Source organism: Suncus etruscus, chromosome 9 (assembly GCF_024139225.1).
Source record: "Suncus etruscus isolate mSunEtr1 chromosome 9, mSunEtr1.pri.cur, whole genome shotgun sequence".
Taxonomy (NCBI): domain Eukaryota; kingdom Metazoa; phylum Chordata; class Mammalia; order Eulipotyphla; family Soricidae; genus Suncus; species Suncus etruscus.
Window position 1 is genome coordinate 99,343,627 of NC_064856.1, and position 19,968 is coordinate 99,363,594.

At 31.4% G+C, this 19,968-nt stretch overlaps 1 protein-coding gene across 1 annotated transcript; it reads right to left on the reverse strand.

Annotated features, from left to right (window-relative positions):
- Positions 1 to 2,737: 2,737 nt before the first annotated feature.
- LOC126018657 (olfactory receptor 1019-like) lies at positions 2,738 to 3,673 on the reverse strand. Its single transcript, XM_049780757.1, has one exon. It carries the CDS (start codon positions 3,671 to 3,673, stop codon positions 2,738 to 2,740), a length of 936 nt encoding a protein of 311 aa, XP_049636714.1.
- Positions 3,674 to 19,968: the final 16,295 nt, after the last annotated feature.

Here is a 19,968-nt window from a genome sequence, read left to right on the forward strand (position 1 = left end):
TCAATACCATACTATGATTTTGATAGCCCTTTTCCACTGCCAATGGAGGTGTGATAACTAGAGGTAAAAGTCAAATACTGGAAGAACCATCACAATTAATTACACACAGACACAGTGATCACTTGAGAAAGAGCTTTTTTAGCAACCAGTTGGCAGGTTGGAAGTCTTTAATATAACCATATTTTTCAGGTGCCAAAGTGTAGTTTTTTAATAGGAAAAGAACAGGAACAAAAATGATTTTAAAATATAAGTACTTTAATGAACAACTTTGTTCAATAAAATTTTATCCCAGATATTTGCAAGCTGCAAAATGATAATAAGGGTGAGGCTTTTAGGGAAATATATATTGAGCCCTTGAATAAGATATAAGCAGAAAAATTTATTCTCTTATAAGTAAGCATGCCACTTCTAATTTCTTTTATTGGGTAGACTGACATTAGAGAATATTGTACAATTACTGAGAGATACAAATAAGTGAAGTAAATTGATAAAAGGGTATATTATCAATATTTCAATTTATTTATTTTTAGGGTTTGGGAACATAACACAATTTTCAGATTTTTTCCTGGTTCTCTGCTTGAGGTTCATTCCTGGATAAAACTCACACATGGAAAGAAAGGAATCTTAAGGTATTTTATTTGTTCTAAAACTGTGCTACCACAAAGCCAACGAAAATAATTTTCTGAAATTGTATTTTGTATTTTACATATTCTTAAGTCTTGAATTTTGAATATATTGTTAAATATTAACAGTAGGTTTTCATTCATAAAGCTAAAATGAGACATTTGGCCATGGAAGATGAGAGCCTTCTCTATTTTTCTGTTCTAGAGAAAGTGTGTTTAAATCTTGAGAGTTTCAGAAACACAGAAGGAATCACATTGTATCTTGCACTAGGACTCTCCTTTTTTGGGTGTTGGGGCACAATTCACTACTCTGAAGGATCACTCCTGGCAGGTTCAATGGACCATTTGGGGGTACTGATGCAAGTCTAATGCATGCAAGGCAAGCATTCTACCTACAGTAAAATCTCTAGGCACATTTGCTAGATAGTATAATTTAAAAAGCTGCTCATTTTTCACTTTTTTAATTCTCTTTCCTTTTTTTATTTTTAGCCTAAAATTTAAATGTACAAAATCACATTTGTCATTTATCTCTAAAGAATTAAGCATTAAAGTTAGAAACTTCTATCCTAGCTTCAATAAAAGGTCCAAACTTTCATTTTCTTTTCTTTTCTTTTCTTCATCTCTGTCTCCCAGTCTTCATCTGTAACTCTTCTTTATTTCTGCATCATTGTGTGTCTCTGTCTATGCCTGTCTTTGTATCTGTCTGTCTGTTTCTCTTATTTTCTATCTTTCTCTCTCATTCTGTTTCTTTAAGCCCCATCTCTTCTACTTCACAGAGTGACTGAGTGAACTCTGGACCATTTCTACTACTAAAGAAATAACGTTTCAACTAAAATAAATTATTAATTTCTGTGAGGAATGGGTAGATGATGCTAACTTAACTAGCTAAGAATATAAATTTGTGGAACCCTTATAACCAGGTCTTAAATGTTGTTATAGACTACTATAATGTTTTTTAACCACACAGACAAAAATAAACAGTTTAAAGTGTAACACTAGTGTAAATTTAATTTTATCTATTTCACTATAGTATATGTATATATGTATTACTCATTACATTCATACAGAATCATTTACACAATGAATTGGCAATAAGTTATTTTATGATAATTCATATAAGAATACGTACACAGCAAAATAGCTGGAGTCCTGATTTTCAATGAAAGGCCCAAGTCTCAGTATTAAATCATTTTTATTAGTTGTCAGTATATAAATATCTATATACCATTGCAAGAAATTTCAGTACATCCAATAAATGATGAGGAGATGACATAAAACTAGTATTTAATTGTAGAAATGCTGAAGAGCAGATGCCACATGATATAACTAGAGAACAAATGTGAGGGAGAAAGAATCTGTGAAAGTCTAAACAGTGACAGCAACTGTCATTGATACATATTGATCTGAAGAACAAAGACCATAAATCCAGCTGTGCCGATATCAATAAATGATAACAGAAATAATTAAAATTAAAGCAGTTATTTGTTTTAGGGTAGAGGTAAATTGATAAAAAAAAAAGCTTTTTATAGATCAATCTTGCATGGATTGCATACGCAAATTCAATAATTATTAAGAATGGCACCCAAGGACACAGAACAAGTAGCAAAATGGATCTGCTAGTGAACAAGACAGATTATTTCTCGATTAAAAAAATTAAACAATATATTTTAATGCATTGCTATGTATTTACTATCCTTATATTTCAGAAAGATAAGAAGGAACATCTAAAAGTTTCTCCTAGTAAGAGGATAGATATCATATGCCATTAAATAGGATGTAAATAATTGCTTTATGTTTTAGAAGGTCTACTAAACCATTATTAAAAAGAAAATATAATGTTAGGAAGTCTACACTGAATTCAAATGAGGCTCAAATTTATTTTACAGAAAATACAATCAAGTATAGTATAAGGGTGTTTCCATAAAAATAACAAACTACTTTATCTTCTTTGGTGTAAAGAAGAAAGGTTTAATATTAATCAATGGTGTTCCTGGCACCTAATATAGTTAGATATCAATGATGGAAACAATCAGAAGTTTTACTAATGAGTGAATACAGGTGTTGGTCAAATACCTCTTGTTTAATCTTCAGAATCATCACTTAAGGAAGCAAAGTTATGCAGAACATAATTTTGTGCTGAAAACTTTTCTCAAGGCACCTTTTACATCTTTATTTCTTAAACTATAGATCAGTGGGTTTAACATAGGAATGATAACTATGTAGAAAACAGAGGCCATCTTGTCATTGTCTGTGGAGTAACTGGAGCTGGGTCGGAAGTACATGTAGAGAAGTGTGCCATGGAAGAGAGCCACGGTGCTTAAGTGGGAAGCACAGGTAGAAAAAGCTTTGTATCTCCCTTCAGTTGACTTCATTCTAATGATTGTAACTATAATGTAGCAGTAGGAAAGGAGGACAGTAAAAATGCTGCATCCCAGAATAATGGTACCAAGTATGAACAACATTATTTCATTGATGGTTGTATCTGAAGTGGCAAGAGCAATCAACGGAGGAATGTCACATGCAAAGTGATTGATAATATTCGATTTGCAGAATGACAGATGGTATGTTAAGTAAGTTTGGACTGTAGAATTCACCAAACCCATGATGTAGGTGAGGAAAACCAGCAGGATACAGAGCTTCTTGGACATGGCAATTGTATAAAGAAGTGGGTTGCAAATGGCTACATACCGGTCATAAGCCATGACAGCCAACATCAGACATTCCACATCACCAAAGACTTCTCCAAAATACAACTGAACCCAACAGAACTTAAATGCGATGACCTTTTCCTCAGATAAGAAATCAGCGAGCATCTTGGGAGAGACAGAAGAGGAATAACAGACATCACAGAAAGACAGATTGCTCAGGAAATAGTACATGGGAGTGTGGAGTCTGGAGTCCATCTTGATCAGCAGGATCATCCATATATTGGCAACCACAGTTATGGCATAAACAAAGAGAAAGAACACAAATAGCACACGTTGTAGATCCTGTTTGCTGGAAAGTCCTAAGAATACGAATTCAGTAAGCACAGTGCAGTTCACTGCCATAATACAGAGTTGGAATCCTTGATAGTGACAATGAATTTTCTAGGTGAGCTATTTAGGAAATATGACAGAATAATTGTAAATCAGTGTATATTGTTTGTATTTGTATAATATGCTAAAACGATCTTATATGCCCATCTGAATTACTGGTGTAATTCCATTTTATACTATAACATTTATTATAACTAGTTATTTATATCTTATAGATAAAGAATTTCCTGACATTAGAAATAGTTCTGACAATAAGTTGACCAAGATAGTCAATGGCTATAAAACAATCTCTTTATTTTTGATTTTTCAAGGGAAATTTCATATAATAGAGAATGCAGTCTATTTGATATGTTCCAGTAATTAATATACACATCCCCATTTGCTGCAACCCCCAATTATTGATTAGCCGTCAATGAGTAACTATATTCACTGGATATAGTATGCACTGTTCCCTCCTTTCTCTGTTATAATCCAACCTCAGTAGACAGGATAAAGAGAAGTATTTGATGCAATATCCAAAGCACTGGAGACTGGGATGGGAGGGACTTTGGCTTGTGAGATAGTTTGGAGTGGACAAATAGAATGCAGCAGGACTCACATTTCCTTCTGAAAAATTGTGTTATTAAGTGAATTGTATTCAATAAATTAGCAACTCTTTTAGGTATGATGATAGACAAATGCTAGAAAGGCAAAGCAGAACCATTACTATTATGTGTACCTAATTCATGGAATAGAAGTCAAAAGTTGATTGTGTACTTATACAAACATAATCAAGTATGAAAGACACCCTAAAAGTTCATACATTCACAATTCCATGTCAACTTGAACTCTGCTGTCTAATTTTATTCTCTATTAAAAAATTGAAAATTTTAAAAGTCCCTGATTTCCTTCAACTTTTCTTTATTTTGATTTAAAAATGCATATCTAGTTGAAATATATATGCATATATATGAGCATATATTTATATTTGGTTTGTGACTGCACCCTGCAGTACTCGGGGCTGACATCAGTTCTGCCCTTAAGAATTAGGGGACATGTGTGTCAGCAACCTGCAATGTTTACCTACTTATGATCTATCTAGACCATCCACTTTTATATTTAAACAAACATGTAGGTATTTTATATATACATACATATTATTTATTGAAAAATAATTGCAAACATAAAGTATTTGATAAACAAAGGATAAGGTGTGCAAATTGTCTAATGACCAACCCACAAGTCTCAGAATCCATTGTGGAAACTGATTTTTAAAAAGTCCCTTATAGTCCTAGCTTTTAAATTTTATACTCTTAGAGAAAATATTAAAAACAAAGTGCCACTATAAGACATAAAGTAAAATGAAGTACCTATTCACTCCCACAAGTTGTAGTTCTTTTTACTTATTTATCAATGTATTTAAATTTGTTATATAAAGACAATTAACATACAATTTTAATATGCCATGTATCTGTTAAAAAGTATAGTAACAAAAACATAAGAATTTTTAGATACAGAGAACACAAACTAGAAAGAAGAAAAGGTATCAATACTGACCTAGAACTACTGACTTTGTTCATGCAATTTCTTCTGTAGGTTGGTTCAGAATGGCTTCTTCATTGATGTGGATTATATAATCTTCATAGCTCTGGGCCCTGGGTATTCAACATTTATTCTCTCAGGATTCAGTGGCAGATCTATTAATTTTGTTTATCATTTGTTGTTTTATAGAAGTAGGACTATATCACGGAGAAAAGAGAGCAATTTAGAAAACTTCTATTCCCAGCATACCATATTGCCCAATGCAATGCTTATTTAGCAATTATAGTAGGTGTAGTTAACAAGAATTTTTTATTTAAATTACTCTATAAATGTTTATCACTTCTATAATTTAAGCAAATATATACCTCCTCAAGCTCACATAATCAATAAACTTATTTAACAATATTTTGTGATATTTCTATTTATAGAATTACTTACAATAGTCTAATTTTTATCCCTGGATTTACCACAATAGCTAAATAAGTCATATTTTAATTTTTCACATAAAATTTTATGTTACAAAATATATAATTGAAATGCTCCAAAATGCAAACCATATCATTATACCTATGAACAGCTAAATTTTGTTATCTATATTACAGAAATTTATAACAATTTCTAAATTAATAGTCATATATAGCTCTATATGGATAATTGATTCCATTACTATTCATGCCCTCTATTATTCTCCATTAACTTTTGCAACAATTTTATTAAGGGATACAACAGTTAAAACAATTTTTCACAATATTCATAGAAATTGATCCCAGTAGACTTGTGGATGAGAAGTATTGTCTTACTAGTAAATGTTCTCAAGATACTTGACGCATGTTTTAGTATATATGTCTATTTTATAGCGATATGTTAAAAATGACCAAATTAACCAATCATGAAGACTACATTTCTGAAGAAACATAAAGATATTTCAGTTGACATTGAATAAATTATTGACATTATAATGTGTATGATTGTTACTGTTACAATTGAATATTGGCTTATATGAATGATCTTTCAGTAGATAATTTAGAGTTAGTTTGGTTAGTGCAAATATTGCAAGTGTGTTTTTTTTTTTTGTCTGAGAACTTTTTTTATCTTTTAGTCCCATCAAAATGAGAGGTCTACTCGGTAGTGACTTTATGTTGAAATTTTCTTTTATTCGGTATTTTGATTATGTCATTCCACTCTTTTCTTGCTATTCATTCCTTTATCCCTAAGGATTCTCAAAGGCAGACATACAGGAGTCAGGACAGGCAGTGGGTTGAGAAAAGTGCTCAGAGAAAGAGATTGGTGGTGACACTGTTGGCCAAGAGGGTCCTATTTGGTATCAGGGGCCAAAAAGTCTCTCTTGAAGACAAAACTAGGTTGGACTATAGAGAGATAATTAATCTTTAACAAAACAGCTAAGAATTTGAAATGGAACAGATAAGACTTTTCAACAAATGCTGTTAGAAAGTTTGATATCCACGTGTAAAAGAATTAAAATTTGATCCATATCTCACATCTTACAGAAATCCAATTCAAAGTGGATTAAAGACCTTAAAATTAGACACAAATCCACAAAGTTCATTGACAAAAATTTACGCAGATACTTTAAGTCTTAGAACTCATAGAAGTCTTCAATGATAGACAGCCAATGACAAGAGCTATAGTATCAAATATGAATAAATGGACTACATAATACAGTTACTATATGGTAAAAGAAACATGGGATAAAATTAAAATACAACTAGCTGAATAGGAGTAAACTTTAGCATTTAACACATCAGATAAATTTTTATATCTAGGATATACAAATTACTCACAAAGTTAACTCCACAAAACCTAAAAACCATATCAAATATGTGGAAAGGAAATAACACTTCCCTGTGGAAGACTAATATATGGCCAATAAGCACATAAAATGTTCAAAATCACTTATATTTAGGGAAATCCAAATCAATACAACAATGGGATATCATCTTACACCAATGAGAATGGCACATATCAAAAATACTAGGAACAATTTTTTTAGCAGGAATGTGGTGAGAAGGAACTCTCATCCACTGTGAGTGGAAATGCTGCCTGGTCCAACCCCTATATAAAACAGTATGGGGATTCTCAGTAAAATTGAGCTGATATATGACCCACCAATCCCACTTTTGAATATCTATCACCAGCACACACACAAAAAAAACATTCATCCAAAAGGATGTGTGTGCACAGGAATTGCAGCACAGAGTACAATAGCTAAGACTTGGAATCTACCTAGATGTCAAAAAAACAGAAGAATGGATCATGAAGATGTGTTTCATATATACAATGGAATACTACATAGTTATAAGGAATTATAAAATCATGCATTTTGCTATAACATGGATTAACTGGAACATATTATGCTAATGAAGTAAGTCAGAAGAAGAATACAAAATAACTGTTAAATATGATATTTAGAATAATTGCATGAAGAAATAAAATGTTCTTAATAGTAGTTATAATGAACACTATTGCCTCCAGAGTATAGCAACGAGGACAAAAACTGAATGAAGGATGAGAAACACAAATATGAATGGATGAGCCTAGGCACATAATAGACACTCTAATAAACTAACAATATAAAGTTTAAACTTTAAATGGACCTGTTATACTGAATGGCTAGGAGAGCACTGGTAGTTGTATGAGATAAATTCTGGGATTATTGGTGGAAAGAGGGAAAAACTGGTGGTAGAAGAGGCCAATTTCACTGTATGTCTGAAATTCAACTATGAAGAATTTTGTAAAACACAAATGTTTCAATAAAATAAAAGTAAACTAAAATAATAATTTTTATTTTTCTCTGAAACATATCTGTGTTTTTGCAAATATTTGTTAGAATTATTCTTGTATACTTTATAGTCTGTATAAACTTATTTATGATATAACTGTTATTTTTAATCATATGAAGCATACTAGTGTTTTATTCTATATTTTATAAATTTACTGATAAAGACTTTTGGTCAGAGCTCTAAAAATATGATTCAATTTTAATTTGTTGTTGCTTTTTGTTTGTTTGTTCCTTTGTTTTTGGAGTCAGACTCAGGAGATCACTCATAAGAACCTCAGTGGAACAAATGAAAAATATTTTAAGACTATTCATTGCTTTTACAATAGAATATGTATGTTTTTAATTTGGTACTGTAATAATTAGTGATGTTTAGTATGGCTGAAGTAGACAATTTTAGGCAATAAATAGAAAATCAGTTCTTGATTCTTTACCTTGTGACATCTGGAATTGAAGGAAAGCCTCTGACTTTACATTTATTGAAATTTGTCATATGTGTGAATCATGTAGTTCACTTACCAACTTAGTTTATCATCTTTTTATAGAGAATAATATTCTAAATCATATTTTGTTTTGTTTTATTTTGTTTCTGGACCGCACTCGGTGATGCTCACGGATTACTCCTGGCTATGAGCTCAGAAATTGCTCCTGACTTGGGGGATCATATGGGACGCCGGGGATTGAACCGAGGACCTTGGGACCATATGGGACACCAATGGATTGAACCATGGTCCGTTTTAGGTTAGCATGTGCAAGGAAAATTCCCTACATCTTGCCACCACTCCTGCCCCTCTAAAACATATTTATAATAACTTTGATAAATTTTATATATAGAGAGAGTACAATTATCTTCTGCATAACTAAACTATGCCTTATATAAACTCAATGAAAGTAATATGTTTTGGATTGAAACATCCAGCTGTGCTCTTGACTTTCTCTTACTCTTGACTTTCTACTTAGGAGTTACACCGGACAGGTTTTGGGGAAAAGATGAATCAATCAAAAATTGACTCATTGTCTAAAATGTGCTAGGCCTGTACCCTACTCACTGTACTTTTAGTCCTTATTTTTTTTATTTAAAAATATATTTTGAGTGAAACTTGTTCATTATTTTCATACTTTATCAGGATTTGGATAAGTAGCAGAGTATATCCTTTGCATGTGGTATCTTTCTAATTCCATAAGCCATAAGAAAACAAACAATGTAGTTTTTTTTTTATTTGATGAGCTGTTAGGCTTGTGCTAACTTTTGATGATGTAAAATGAAGTTAAATAAAGAAATAGCTAAGTTTTACTTAGTTTTACTAAGTAAAGCCACAAAAATTATATATTAGGAGGACCTATTTCACTATTTGGCTCTTATTAGAAAAGACATCATCTTCTACATCATCTTACACTAATTGCTTTATTTACTCATTTTCCTCTGTTGCTTCCTTATCTCCAGAGATGCCAAATTACATCAGCCATCACACTGTTTACCCAACTTTGAGTTTATAATTATGATTTTTCCCTCCAGAATATATATTCTTAACTTCCACTTACTGTGAAATTTGGAGCGTCGTTGCAAATGCTATTGAATATTGAGTATTCTAAATTAATTCCCAATGGATTGTATATGCTCTTAAAAATATAGATCTTTCATGATGGAGTGACCTTTAATGATGTATTAAAGAAATCTGAAAGAATGAAAATGAGAAAAAACCTAATCTGCATGATTCTTGTTAGAAGTGATATGTCATAACATTAAAAGCATATTGTTTATAAGATTTTATACCTGTATTTTCTTATTGCAGAAATCAGTTTCTGCTTCTATTATGAAAATCATTTTCAAGTAAGTTTTGTTCATGATGATGAAATTGATAAAAGCCAAACTGAATGTTTTTTGTTTGTTTGTTTGTTTGCTTGGGTTTTGGGTCACAGCCGGTAGCTCCTGGCAGGCTCCGGACCATATGGGATGCCGGAATTCGAACCACCAACCTTCTTCATTCAAGGCATGCTATCTCTCTGGCCTCTAAAGGTTTTATTTTTTAAGTAAAAATAATTTGTTTTTGTTTTGTTTTTAGACCACACGCTATGAAGCTCAAGGATTACTCCTGGAGCTGTGCTCCGAAATTGCTCCAAGTTTGGGATGCAGGGGATGAACCAAAGTTCTTCCTGGATCAGCCCTGTGCAAGGCAAACACCCTACCAGCTATCACTCAGATCCCAGTGAAAAGAATTTTTGCTAGCTTAACTTCTTTAATGAAAGCAGTGTATTTCCATCAATACAAGAAGCTTTTGAATAAAATATCTCACCAAATTACGATAAAGGGGCCAGAGTGATAGCACCACTGTAAGGCTTTTGTCTTGCAAGCTCCCAATACAGGACAGACCCCAGTTTGAATCCCACCATCTCTTATGGTCCCCTGAAACTGCCAGGAGTGACTTCTGAGCACAGAGCCAGGAGTAAACCGTGAGCATCACTGGCTGTAACAACAACTAAAAGACAATATTCTAAGATCTTGAAATTATTTGATTAACTGTAAATAGTTAAAAAATTAATAGTAAAATCTATAGTTGATTACTTTGAAAGTATATATATATATCTTTTATTGAAAAAGATTGATCATATGTTTTTTTACCATGAAGAGGTAAATTTTTATCATTGACTTAGATTCTTTTCTTAATGAGTTAATGCTTTGGAGAAAGGTTACAAGTAGCAGTTTCACTGTGTGTTATATAGAAATGTAGACATTTTAAAATTAATTTAAAATTAATCCCTTGATAAGTCTACATAATGTCTTTTGCAGAGAATTTAACCATATTATATTCCAACAGGATTAGTGAACATTTCTTTATTGAACTTCTACACAAAGTGGTTGTTTCTATGTTTTATTACAATAGACTACTCACTATTATGAGTGATTATATCATTGCTGGTTTTTATTTATATTTCTTTGACAATATGTTATTATATATGCTTTTTTGCAGTCTACTGACTACATGAAAAATATCCCAATATATAAGTAAAAATAAGTGGATATGCCATCTGTGGTATGAACATGTAAATGAAGTACTATTCAACAACAACAAAAATCTTTTTGTTTTGGGGTCCCAATGAAATTTGACAATCTAAATGATCATAGTTTAGAATGATTATTTAGAGTTAGAGAAAATGAAAATATTTCAATTTATACACACTTCAATGAAGTGTTACCCCTAAGCCATCTGTATATGTTGGTCTTATTGCCTTTTGTTCTGGAGTCTAGCAATGAATAAATTTACTACAGTACATATTGCCCTATTCTCATATAATATGTGGACATATTCTGACAAGATTTATTATTGTATCAATTAAATTATTTAAACAGATATAATTTAAAACATTATGATTAAAATATTTTTAAAAAATCAAGAGCATGCCTGCATATCTCTCAATGCACTTTCATTTATGATTATAATTTTATCCATATAATATGTCACTTTTGGCTGGAGAAATAACACAGAAGGTAAGGCATTTGCTTTAAATGCAGCAGACCCAGGTTAGATCCCAGGCAATCTCCATTATCCTCAGGGCACACCAAAATATCCCCTAAGTAAAGATTCAGGAGTACCTCCTGAGCATGTCTATGGTTGGCTTACAAACAATAACCAAATAAAACACCACCAAAATCAATCTTTTTCTATTTTTCACATTCTTGTGCCATTGACTATAAAGCAGAGGGTTTATCATAGAGTAACAAAGGGTTAGGAGAGTCTTTTCCAAAGTTAGTAACTGTCCACAACCATGCCTAAATGTTGCAGTAGTAACTCAGGTACAACTGGGGATTATAATTTTCTATTTTTTCCCTATAGAGAGTTTTAGGGGTTGACTGAGCAACTTTTTTGGAAGAAGAGGCAGACAGAACATACATGTTTGTGACCCCTGGGTACAATAACAAGAGAATACATGATTAATGAGAGAGATAAATTTAGTTTTAAATACAGAATGCATAGGTTTTTGAAAGATTTCCAGGTGATTATTATTATCCATTTTTATTTTGAGTCACATCTAGTGGTGTCTATGTCTAACTCCGGGATAAACTCTGTGAGGTATATGTCATATGAAGGATAACCTGGGTAGGCCACATGCAGTGAGAGAGTTCTATGAGCTATAAAATTACTCCAGCCCATATCTTTGCACTTCTGTACCACAAAGCAAGTAAAGATAAAATTTGTGAGTTCAGAGAATGCCATAAAGTTATAAACTTAGAAAAGTTATGAAGTATTTTATTTTTTCTATAAAGTATTTTCTTTCATATTAATTCTGGTACCTATTTTGAGACAGTATTCTAATTAAGTTAAACAAATTTATTTATGCTTGAGTTACAGACATGCAATGTTTCAGCTGCAATCTCACCATCAGTGACAACTTCCTCCACCAGTTTTCCCAGAGTCCATCCCATGCCCCAGTCCCCCACTACAACCTCCCATCGTAACTGGTAAGTTATTATGTTTGATTGGGTATCATGATTTCATTGTTCTTTGCTTTATAAATTAAATATTTAGTTGTGTCCTTCCCTCAAAACCACCTTGGCTTTTTCCTCCATTATTTTACATGTCTAATTTTTTAAATTATTCTTAAATAACTAGTATGAATTCTTACTTTAAAAACCTTTAAAATAGAGTACTCATCATTTGAGAAAATTATTTGTCAAACGAATCAATCAGTGCCTTTTCAAGTTTAATTTGTGTGTGTCTAGTATCAGTACCTTTTCCAATTTAATTTGTGTGTCTAATTATTCAGTAAAATACTTTACTACAATTGAAGCTATTGATTAAAGCTAGACCAAACTGAGTATTTCTAAAAAAAATTGTGATCATCATACTGAAAAGAGGGATACATTTGTTTTACCCTACAATATGACTAGCATCATTTCTTTAGATCATATTTGTATGAATGTGACTTAAATTTCATCATGGTTCAGTTTCTTCTGAAAATATTTTCATCCAATACTTTATTTTTAATCATGGGTTAGATCTCTTTCTAGTAGATGAACAATCTGTACTCCAAGTCATTCACATGACTGTCCTGAAGTCATTGAATATAAGTATTCTTCTCCTTTCCACAAAAACATATTCCCAAGTGAAGACTTTATTGCTAACATAGAAAAATTGGCCTTTTAATATATATAATAAAATATGCTTTACTCTTTTATTAGTAAACCTTTATTTAGATGTATGTAAAGGGAGTCATAGAGAGAGAAAAAGAACAAATTGTATTGTGGTCTGAGCAGCAGAAAATATGCTTAAAATATGCTTTTTCTTAAATTATATAATGCAAGATATTATATAAGTATTACACTTTGAAAGTGAATTAATATTATTTTTTAAAAGTCTAAAAATACTTTCCATCATGCAACCATGATACTATATGTGAAATCAAGTGGTTAGTCATAAATTCTGATCAATAAATCACTATAGTCTGAGAGAAAGTAGTCTGTCTCACAGGGCTTGTAGTTTCTGGAAACAATGGTTATAAATTAACTTTAAACAAGAAGGACGTGATTATTTAACGGTCAGCAAAATTTAATAACAGTAGCATAATTTTTGCTGAAATATAATCCAAATTTTTATAGGAGAGGCTGCATAGTAGGTAAGATCTTTGCTTTTCAAACACTTTTCAAACAAATATCTGTATATCTCCCAGAGCACTAGCAGGTGTAATCTTGACTTCAAAGTTAAGAGTTGAACACTTGGCTCCACCATGGGTCCAAAACAAAATCATTCGAAATTGCATCATTTTATATTTTAAAAACTTGAGTTTACATTTTAAAACTCAAATAGTAAGGTGTAGTATGAATGTAGCCCAACTGATATCCTGTATATGACAGAATATAGGGGCACATTGATAAAAAAAATAGAGAATCCAAAATATTAAATATTAAACTGATGTTTTGCTGACAGTCAATCTATATAAGCAAAATCATGAAACCCAGATAGGTTTTATGAAACAGGAGCATAAAAACACTAATTAATATTTGTACATTTATTTAAGATCTTGGGAAGACTTGCAAGGATATTCATATGCACTTTACATAAAAGTTAAAGCACTATATATCTAATTCAGTGAACAAGAGGAAGAAAGGACATGCATTTAGGGAATTTAAAAATCTATAGAATATTAGAGTAAGAGCTTCTAATATACTCTTATATGAATTAATAAGTATATCTTACTTTAGGCTGATAGAGATTCCTGTAAAAGGTAATTTTACAAACAGACGTAGTTTAAATGAATTCATTCTGATTAGACAAGCTAAGTAGCGCTTCTTAGGTTTTGCAATCCAATTAGAATTTTTTTATTTTAATTCAAATTAATTCCCATCGTATACATTGATATAAAATTGAGATAGTTATATTGTGATTCATTGTGGAATATACTGATAAAAAGAGAAGAAAACAAGGTGAACATCAGATAAATTAGAAAATCAAAAATGTTTATTACTTTTGGTGATGAGATGAACAAGTAAAATTGCACTTAAAATTGAGGTATTAAACAGTTCACTGAAACTCAGTGATAAGGGCCAGTTATAGGGGCTGCTGACCGAGGAAGGACCTGGGTTCAATCACCCATATCTCATATGGTACCCTGAGCCTGCCAGGAGTGGTTCCTGAGCACAGAGTGAGGAGTAACAACTGAGTGCTGCTGGGTGTGGTCCCCCAATCTCCCCCCTAAAAGAAAGCTCAATGACAATCATAAACTGTCCCCATGAAACAGAAGTGTTTGTTCCAAATCCTAAAGAATTTTTTAATGTATTTTTTTTTTTTTTTTGGTTTTTGGGCCACACCCGTTTGACACTCAGGGGTTATTCCTGGCTATGTGCTCAGAAATCGCCCCTGGCTTGGGGGACCATTTGGGACACCAGGGGATGGAACCACGGTCGGTCTGTCATACACTAGTGCTTGCAAGGCAGACACCTTACCTCTAGTGCCACCATCCCGGCCCCTTAATGTTTCTTTTTCTTTTTTTTTTTTTAATGTTTCTTTTAAGGTTTAAATCGGTTTAGCTTCCAGGTTTAAGAGTTTAACTACAATTGTTTTACTTTATTTTTTTTTTATAAATCACATCTTAGCTGATATTATTCAGCTCCAATTTACCTATAGGTTAAAAAATATTACATAATGATGAAACCACTCAATGTTTTCTTTTTTTCTTAATGATACTAGATTTCAATATGATATATTAGTATTTCAATGATTGACATATCAATGATTAATGAGATAATTAAATCTGACACAATATAAGAAAAAGCGACATTTCCTCAGTGATGAAAAATAATTTCTGTTTAATGACATAACACGGAACTAGATATAGCATGAGACCTAATTCGAGTTTTAGTCATATCTAATTGTCCAATATTTCTAAATAGGATTTCAAACTGGACTAAGGTTTCTAAAAGACACACCTATAAAGATAATGGGTCTCATTCTACTTTGATTTGATAAATTTTGCTAACCACCTGTTTAGTATTTTTGAGAGCCTTGTTTATACAATTTCTAGTATTTTAATTTTATCACTGAAAATGTGTATCTTAAGGAATAATAATATCTGCTATGGAGTAAGAGGTAAGTTTCTTTGTCTTGAACCTTTAGTAAGGCAGTCTGAACATTATGAAATAGAAGAGTAATATTTGAGATAAGAATAAGTAGGAAAAGGAGGAAAACTTAGAAAACTTTCATTGAAAATTATGCTTGGAAACCAAGACCACAGTTATAGTCACTGTACTTAAAATTATATTTAAATTAAGTGTTTGTTCAAAAGATCAATGGTTCTGCAGAGCTCTGGCCAAATTTGGTTTTGAAGAAAAGAAAAACTTGAAGTATGAAAGCTATGATGTCCTTTAGCTTTCTCCTAATAATGAACATGGAGTGATAAATTGCATAGATCCAATGTCAATTTCTTAACCATTAATGACCCATTTTTTGACAGACCAATGGATAGAGTCACAATGCATCATCCAAAGATTACTCATGAATTAGTGATATTAACAAATTCTTTACAAAACAGAGTCTAATTCTTAGATATTAGTATAGTTCCAGTCATCTAACTTGAACATTAATTATTTCTAGTAGTTAGTATGACTTACTTCGCCCTATACCATAAAGCTAGTAAGGTCAGGAAAAACAAGGGTTGGATTTTTTTGAGTTCTGTTTGAGCCTTTGGTTGTTGTTGTTTTCTGGGTGTCCTCATGGCACTGTAGTGAGATTCAATCACTCTTGGTGGCATTTGGGAATAATAAAAGAATACTGAGGATAGAACCCTGGTTGGCCAAGCAAGGACAGTGCCCTACTCACTGTCCTGTACTCCAACCCAATGAGAAAGAAATTATAGGTTAACAGGATTATAATGGCTACACTCATGACTCAATGTTTCATGGTACAACTTCTTTCTGATAGCTAGGTAAAAAGTCTTGAAGATAAAAATGACAATTCCCAGTGACCTCACATTCTGAATTTGATGTCAAGATCCCATTAAAAGTTTCTCTACAGCTTCAAAAATTGAATCCATCATGAGCAGAAGACAAAAATTAAAATCTCATGAGATAAAAAAATTCTTAGATCATGGACTGAAGAAAAAATACTGTAGATAGGGTGTTTGCCCTGAATATGATCAATCTGGGTTTTCCCTAACTTTCCACATAATTCCCGATAGTGCAGAGTCAGAAGTTGTGTGATCTCGGGACAAAGACAATTATTACATAGCCTTCTAAAAAGAAAATGATAGTATAAACGATTAAACTCATCTATGTTTTAGTTTTAAATTTCTGTTCATATCCTGGACTGTGTGTTTCCATATTCATTATTTCTTAAAAATAAAAATAAAGACAAACAAATTTTAAAAATCCAAGATTTCTAATTTTGCAGTGAATGCATAAAGTTACTGTCTTTTACCACTGCTGTTTATATAGATTGAATTTAGATAGGAGAAAAAAGACAGATGATATATATGAATTATGAAATACAGAGACAGAAAATAAGGTATTAGACATATTTTTTCATATTATATCTAAAAAAGAAAATCAGGAAATTTTATTTGAAATGAATAAAACACATATTTTTAATAACATTGTGATACTGAAAGCTCTTTTCCACTGCCAGTGTAGGTGCAATCCAACTACAGGTAAAAATAAAAAACTGGAAGAACAATAAAATTTAATTACACACAGATACAGTGATGGCTTGAGAAATAGCTTTATTAGCCACCAGTTGGCAGGTTGGAAGATGGATGTCTCAAGTCTTTAACATAACTATATATTTTTGGATGCCAATGAGGATGAGTACCAAAATGAACAACTTAGTTTGATAAAATTATCACAGGTAATTGCAAGCTGAAAAAAATGAATGTAAGGGTTAGGATTTCAAAGAAAGATTTAATGAACCCTTGAGTAAGAGATAAGCAAGAAAATTGATTCTCTTATAAATGTGCATGCTACTCCTAATTTCTTTGAGTAGGCACACTGAAATTAGAATATATTGTACAATTACTGAGAGATATAAATAATACAAAAAATTCTTCAAAATATTTTTAATTTATATTATTTATAGGGTATTGGAACAATTCTCAGGGTTTATTTCTTGTTCTCTGCTTAGGGTTCATTCCTGGCTAGATTCACTATATAAAGTGCCTGGGATCAAACTTGTGTTGAAACACATGGAAACAAGGGAATCTTAATATATTTCATTTGTTTTAAAACTGTACAAACACAAAACCAAGGCAAATAATATCCTGAAAGAGTATTCTGCATTGCACAAATTAATTCTTAAATTTTTGAATTTTAAATATTTTAAATTTAAAATATTGACAGTAGATTTCATCAATAAAGCTTAAATTCGTCGCATGTAATGGAAGGTGAGTGCTTTTTATATCATTCTGTTCTAAAGAAAGTGAGTTCCAATAAATATCATGAGAGTTTCTGAAATATAGAAAGAATCATACTGTCTCATGCACTAGGACACCTTTGGAGAGGGTGTTTGGGCACACTTCACTATTTTGAGGAATCACTCCTGGCAGGTTCAATGAATCGTGTGGAGTACTGGGAATGCCTGAATGCATACCTGCTGCCTTCAAGGAAGCATCTATATACAGTAAAATCTCTAGGCACCATAGCTAGATGGAGTGATTTAAAAAGCTGGTCATTTTTCACTTTTTTGTTTTCTTTCTCTTTATATTTGTAGCCTAAAATTCAAATTTACAAGATCACATTTGTCACTTATCAATAAAGAATAAGCATTAGCATTGGGAACTACTATCCTAGAAGGCCCAAACTGTTCATCTCCCTTCTTTTTTCTTTCCTTCATCTCTGCCTCTCAGTATTCTTCTAAAACTCTATGTCTACATCATTGTGTGTGTATAAATATATATATATATATACATATATATACATATATATATATGACTGTCTCTCTCTGCCTCTTATTTTCTCTCTATCTCTTTCTCCCTCTTTCTGTTTCTCTAAGCCCCATTCTTCTGTTTAAAAGAGTGATCTGAGTGAACTCTGGCCCATTTCAACTATTGAAGAAGTAAAATTTCCAAATAAAATGAATTTATGCTTTAAACCATAAATTGTACAACTACTTAAATGGGATATATAATTAATTTCTGTGAATAAAAGATACATGTTGTTACCTTATTTAGCTAAGAACACATTTTTAAAAACTTATAACCAACTATTTAATGTTATTATAGACTATTACATTTTTTTCCAACACAGACAAAAATAAACTGTTTTAAATGGAACATTAATGCAAAATTATTTTCTCTTTTTCCCTATAGTACGTACTATATATATCACTCAGATATATATTACTCAGATATATATCACTCAGATATATCATTTATAACTCAGACTTTTATTCATACAATGAATTGGCAATCAGTCATTTTCTATGGAAATTCACATAAGAATGTGAACACTCTAATAGAACTGGAGCCCTGATTTTCAGTAAAAGGTCCAAGTTTCCAGTATTAAATCATTTTTATTGCTTTTAATATACAAATATCTAAAACTATAGCAATTTTATTGATTTTATTAATTTATTAATTAGTATTAATTATTATTAATTTATTGATTATTTTTATTAATTTTACTGTACAGATATCTACACACTATTGCAACAATTTTCAGCAAATCCACTAAATGATGAAAAGAAGCCATAAAACTATTATTTAATTGCAGGAATGCTGAGTTGCAGATGCCCCAGGATATAACTGATATATGAGAGGGAAAGGATCTGAGAAAATCTGAGCAGTAACAATCCCTGTCATTGATACATATTGATCTGAAGAAGAAAGACCATAAGCCCAGCTTTGTTTATATTAATAAAGGCTAATAGAAATGATTAAAATAAAAGAAGTTATGTGTTTTTAGGGTAGAAGTAAATTGATATAAAGCTTCTTATAGATCAGTCTTGCATGAATTGCAAACACAAATTCAACAACTGTTAAGAATAGCATTCAAAGTTATAGAACAATTAGCAAAATGGATCTGCTAGTGAACATGATAAATATAGTTTCTCAATTAAAAACTTGAGTCAGAATAATTGATTTTAATACATTGCTATATATTTACTATCATATTTCAGAAAGCTAAGAAGGAACATCTAAAAAATTCTGCTATTAAATAAATAGGTATCATATAATGCAATTTGATCATATGTAAATAATTGTTTTACATTTTATAAGGTCTAATAAAACATTATTAAAAGAATATATAATATAATGGACTTTAAATGAATTCAAATAAGGCTTAAATTATTCTACTGAAAATACAATAAAGAATAGTACAAAGAGTGTCTCCATAAAAATAACAAACTATTTCATCTTTTTTGGACTGAAGAAGAAAGGTTTAATATTAAACAACAGTGTTTTTTGCATCGGTATGGGTAGACATCAACGACGGAAACTATCAAAGATTTACTAATGAGTGAATACAGGACTTGGTCAAATATCTTTTGTTTAACCTTTAGAGTCA

Bases quoted from the DNA above. Each gene is read 5' to 3' on its own strand.
- LOC126018657 (XM_049780757.1), bottom strand. From the start codon at position 3,673: ATGGCAGTGAACTGCACTGTGCTTACTGAATTCGTATTCTTAGGACTT.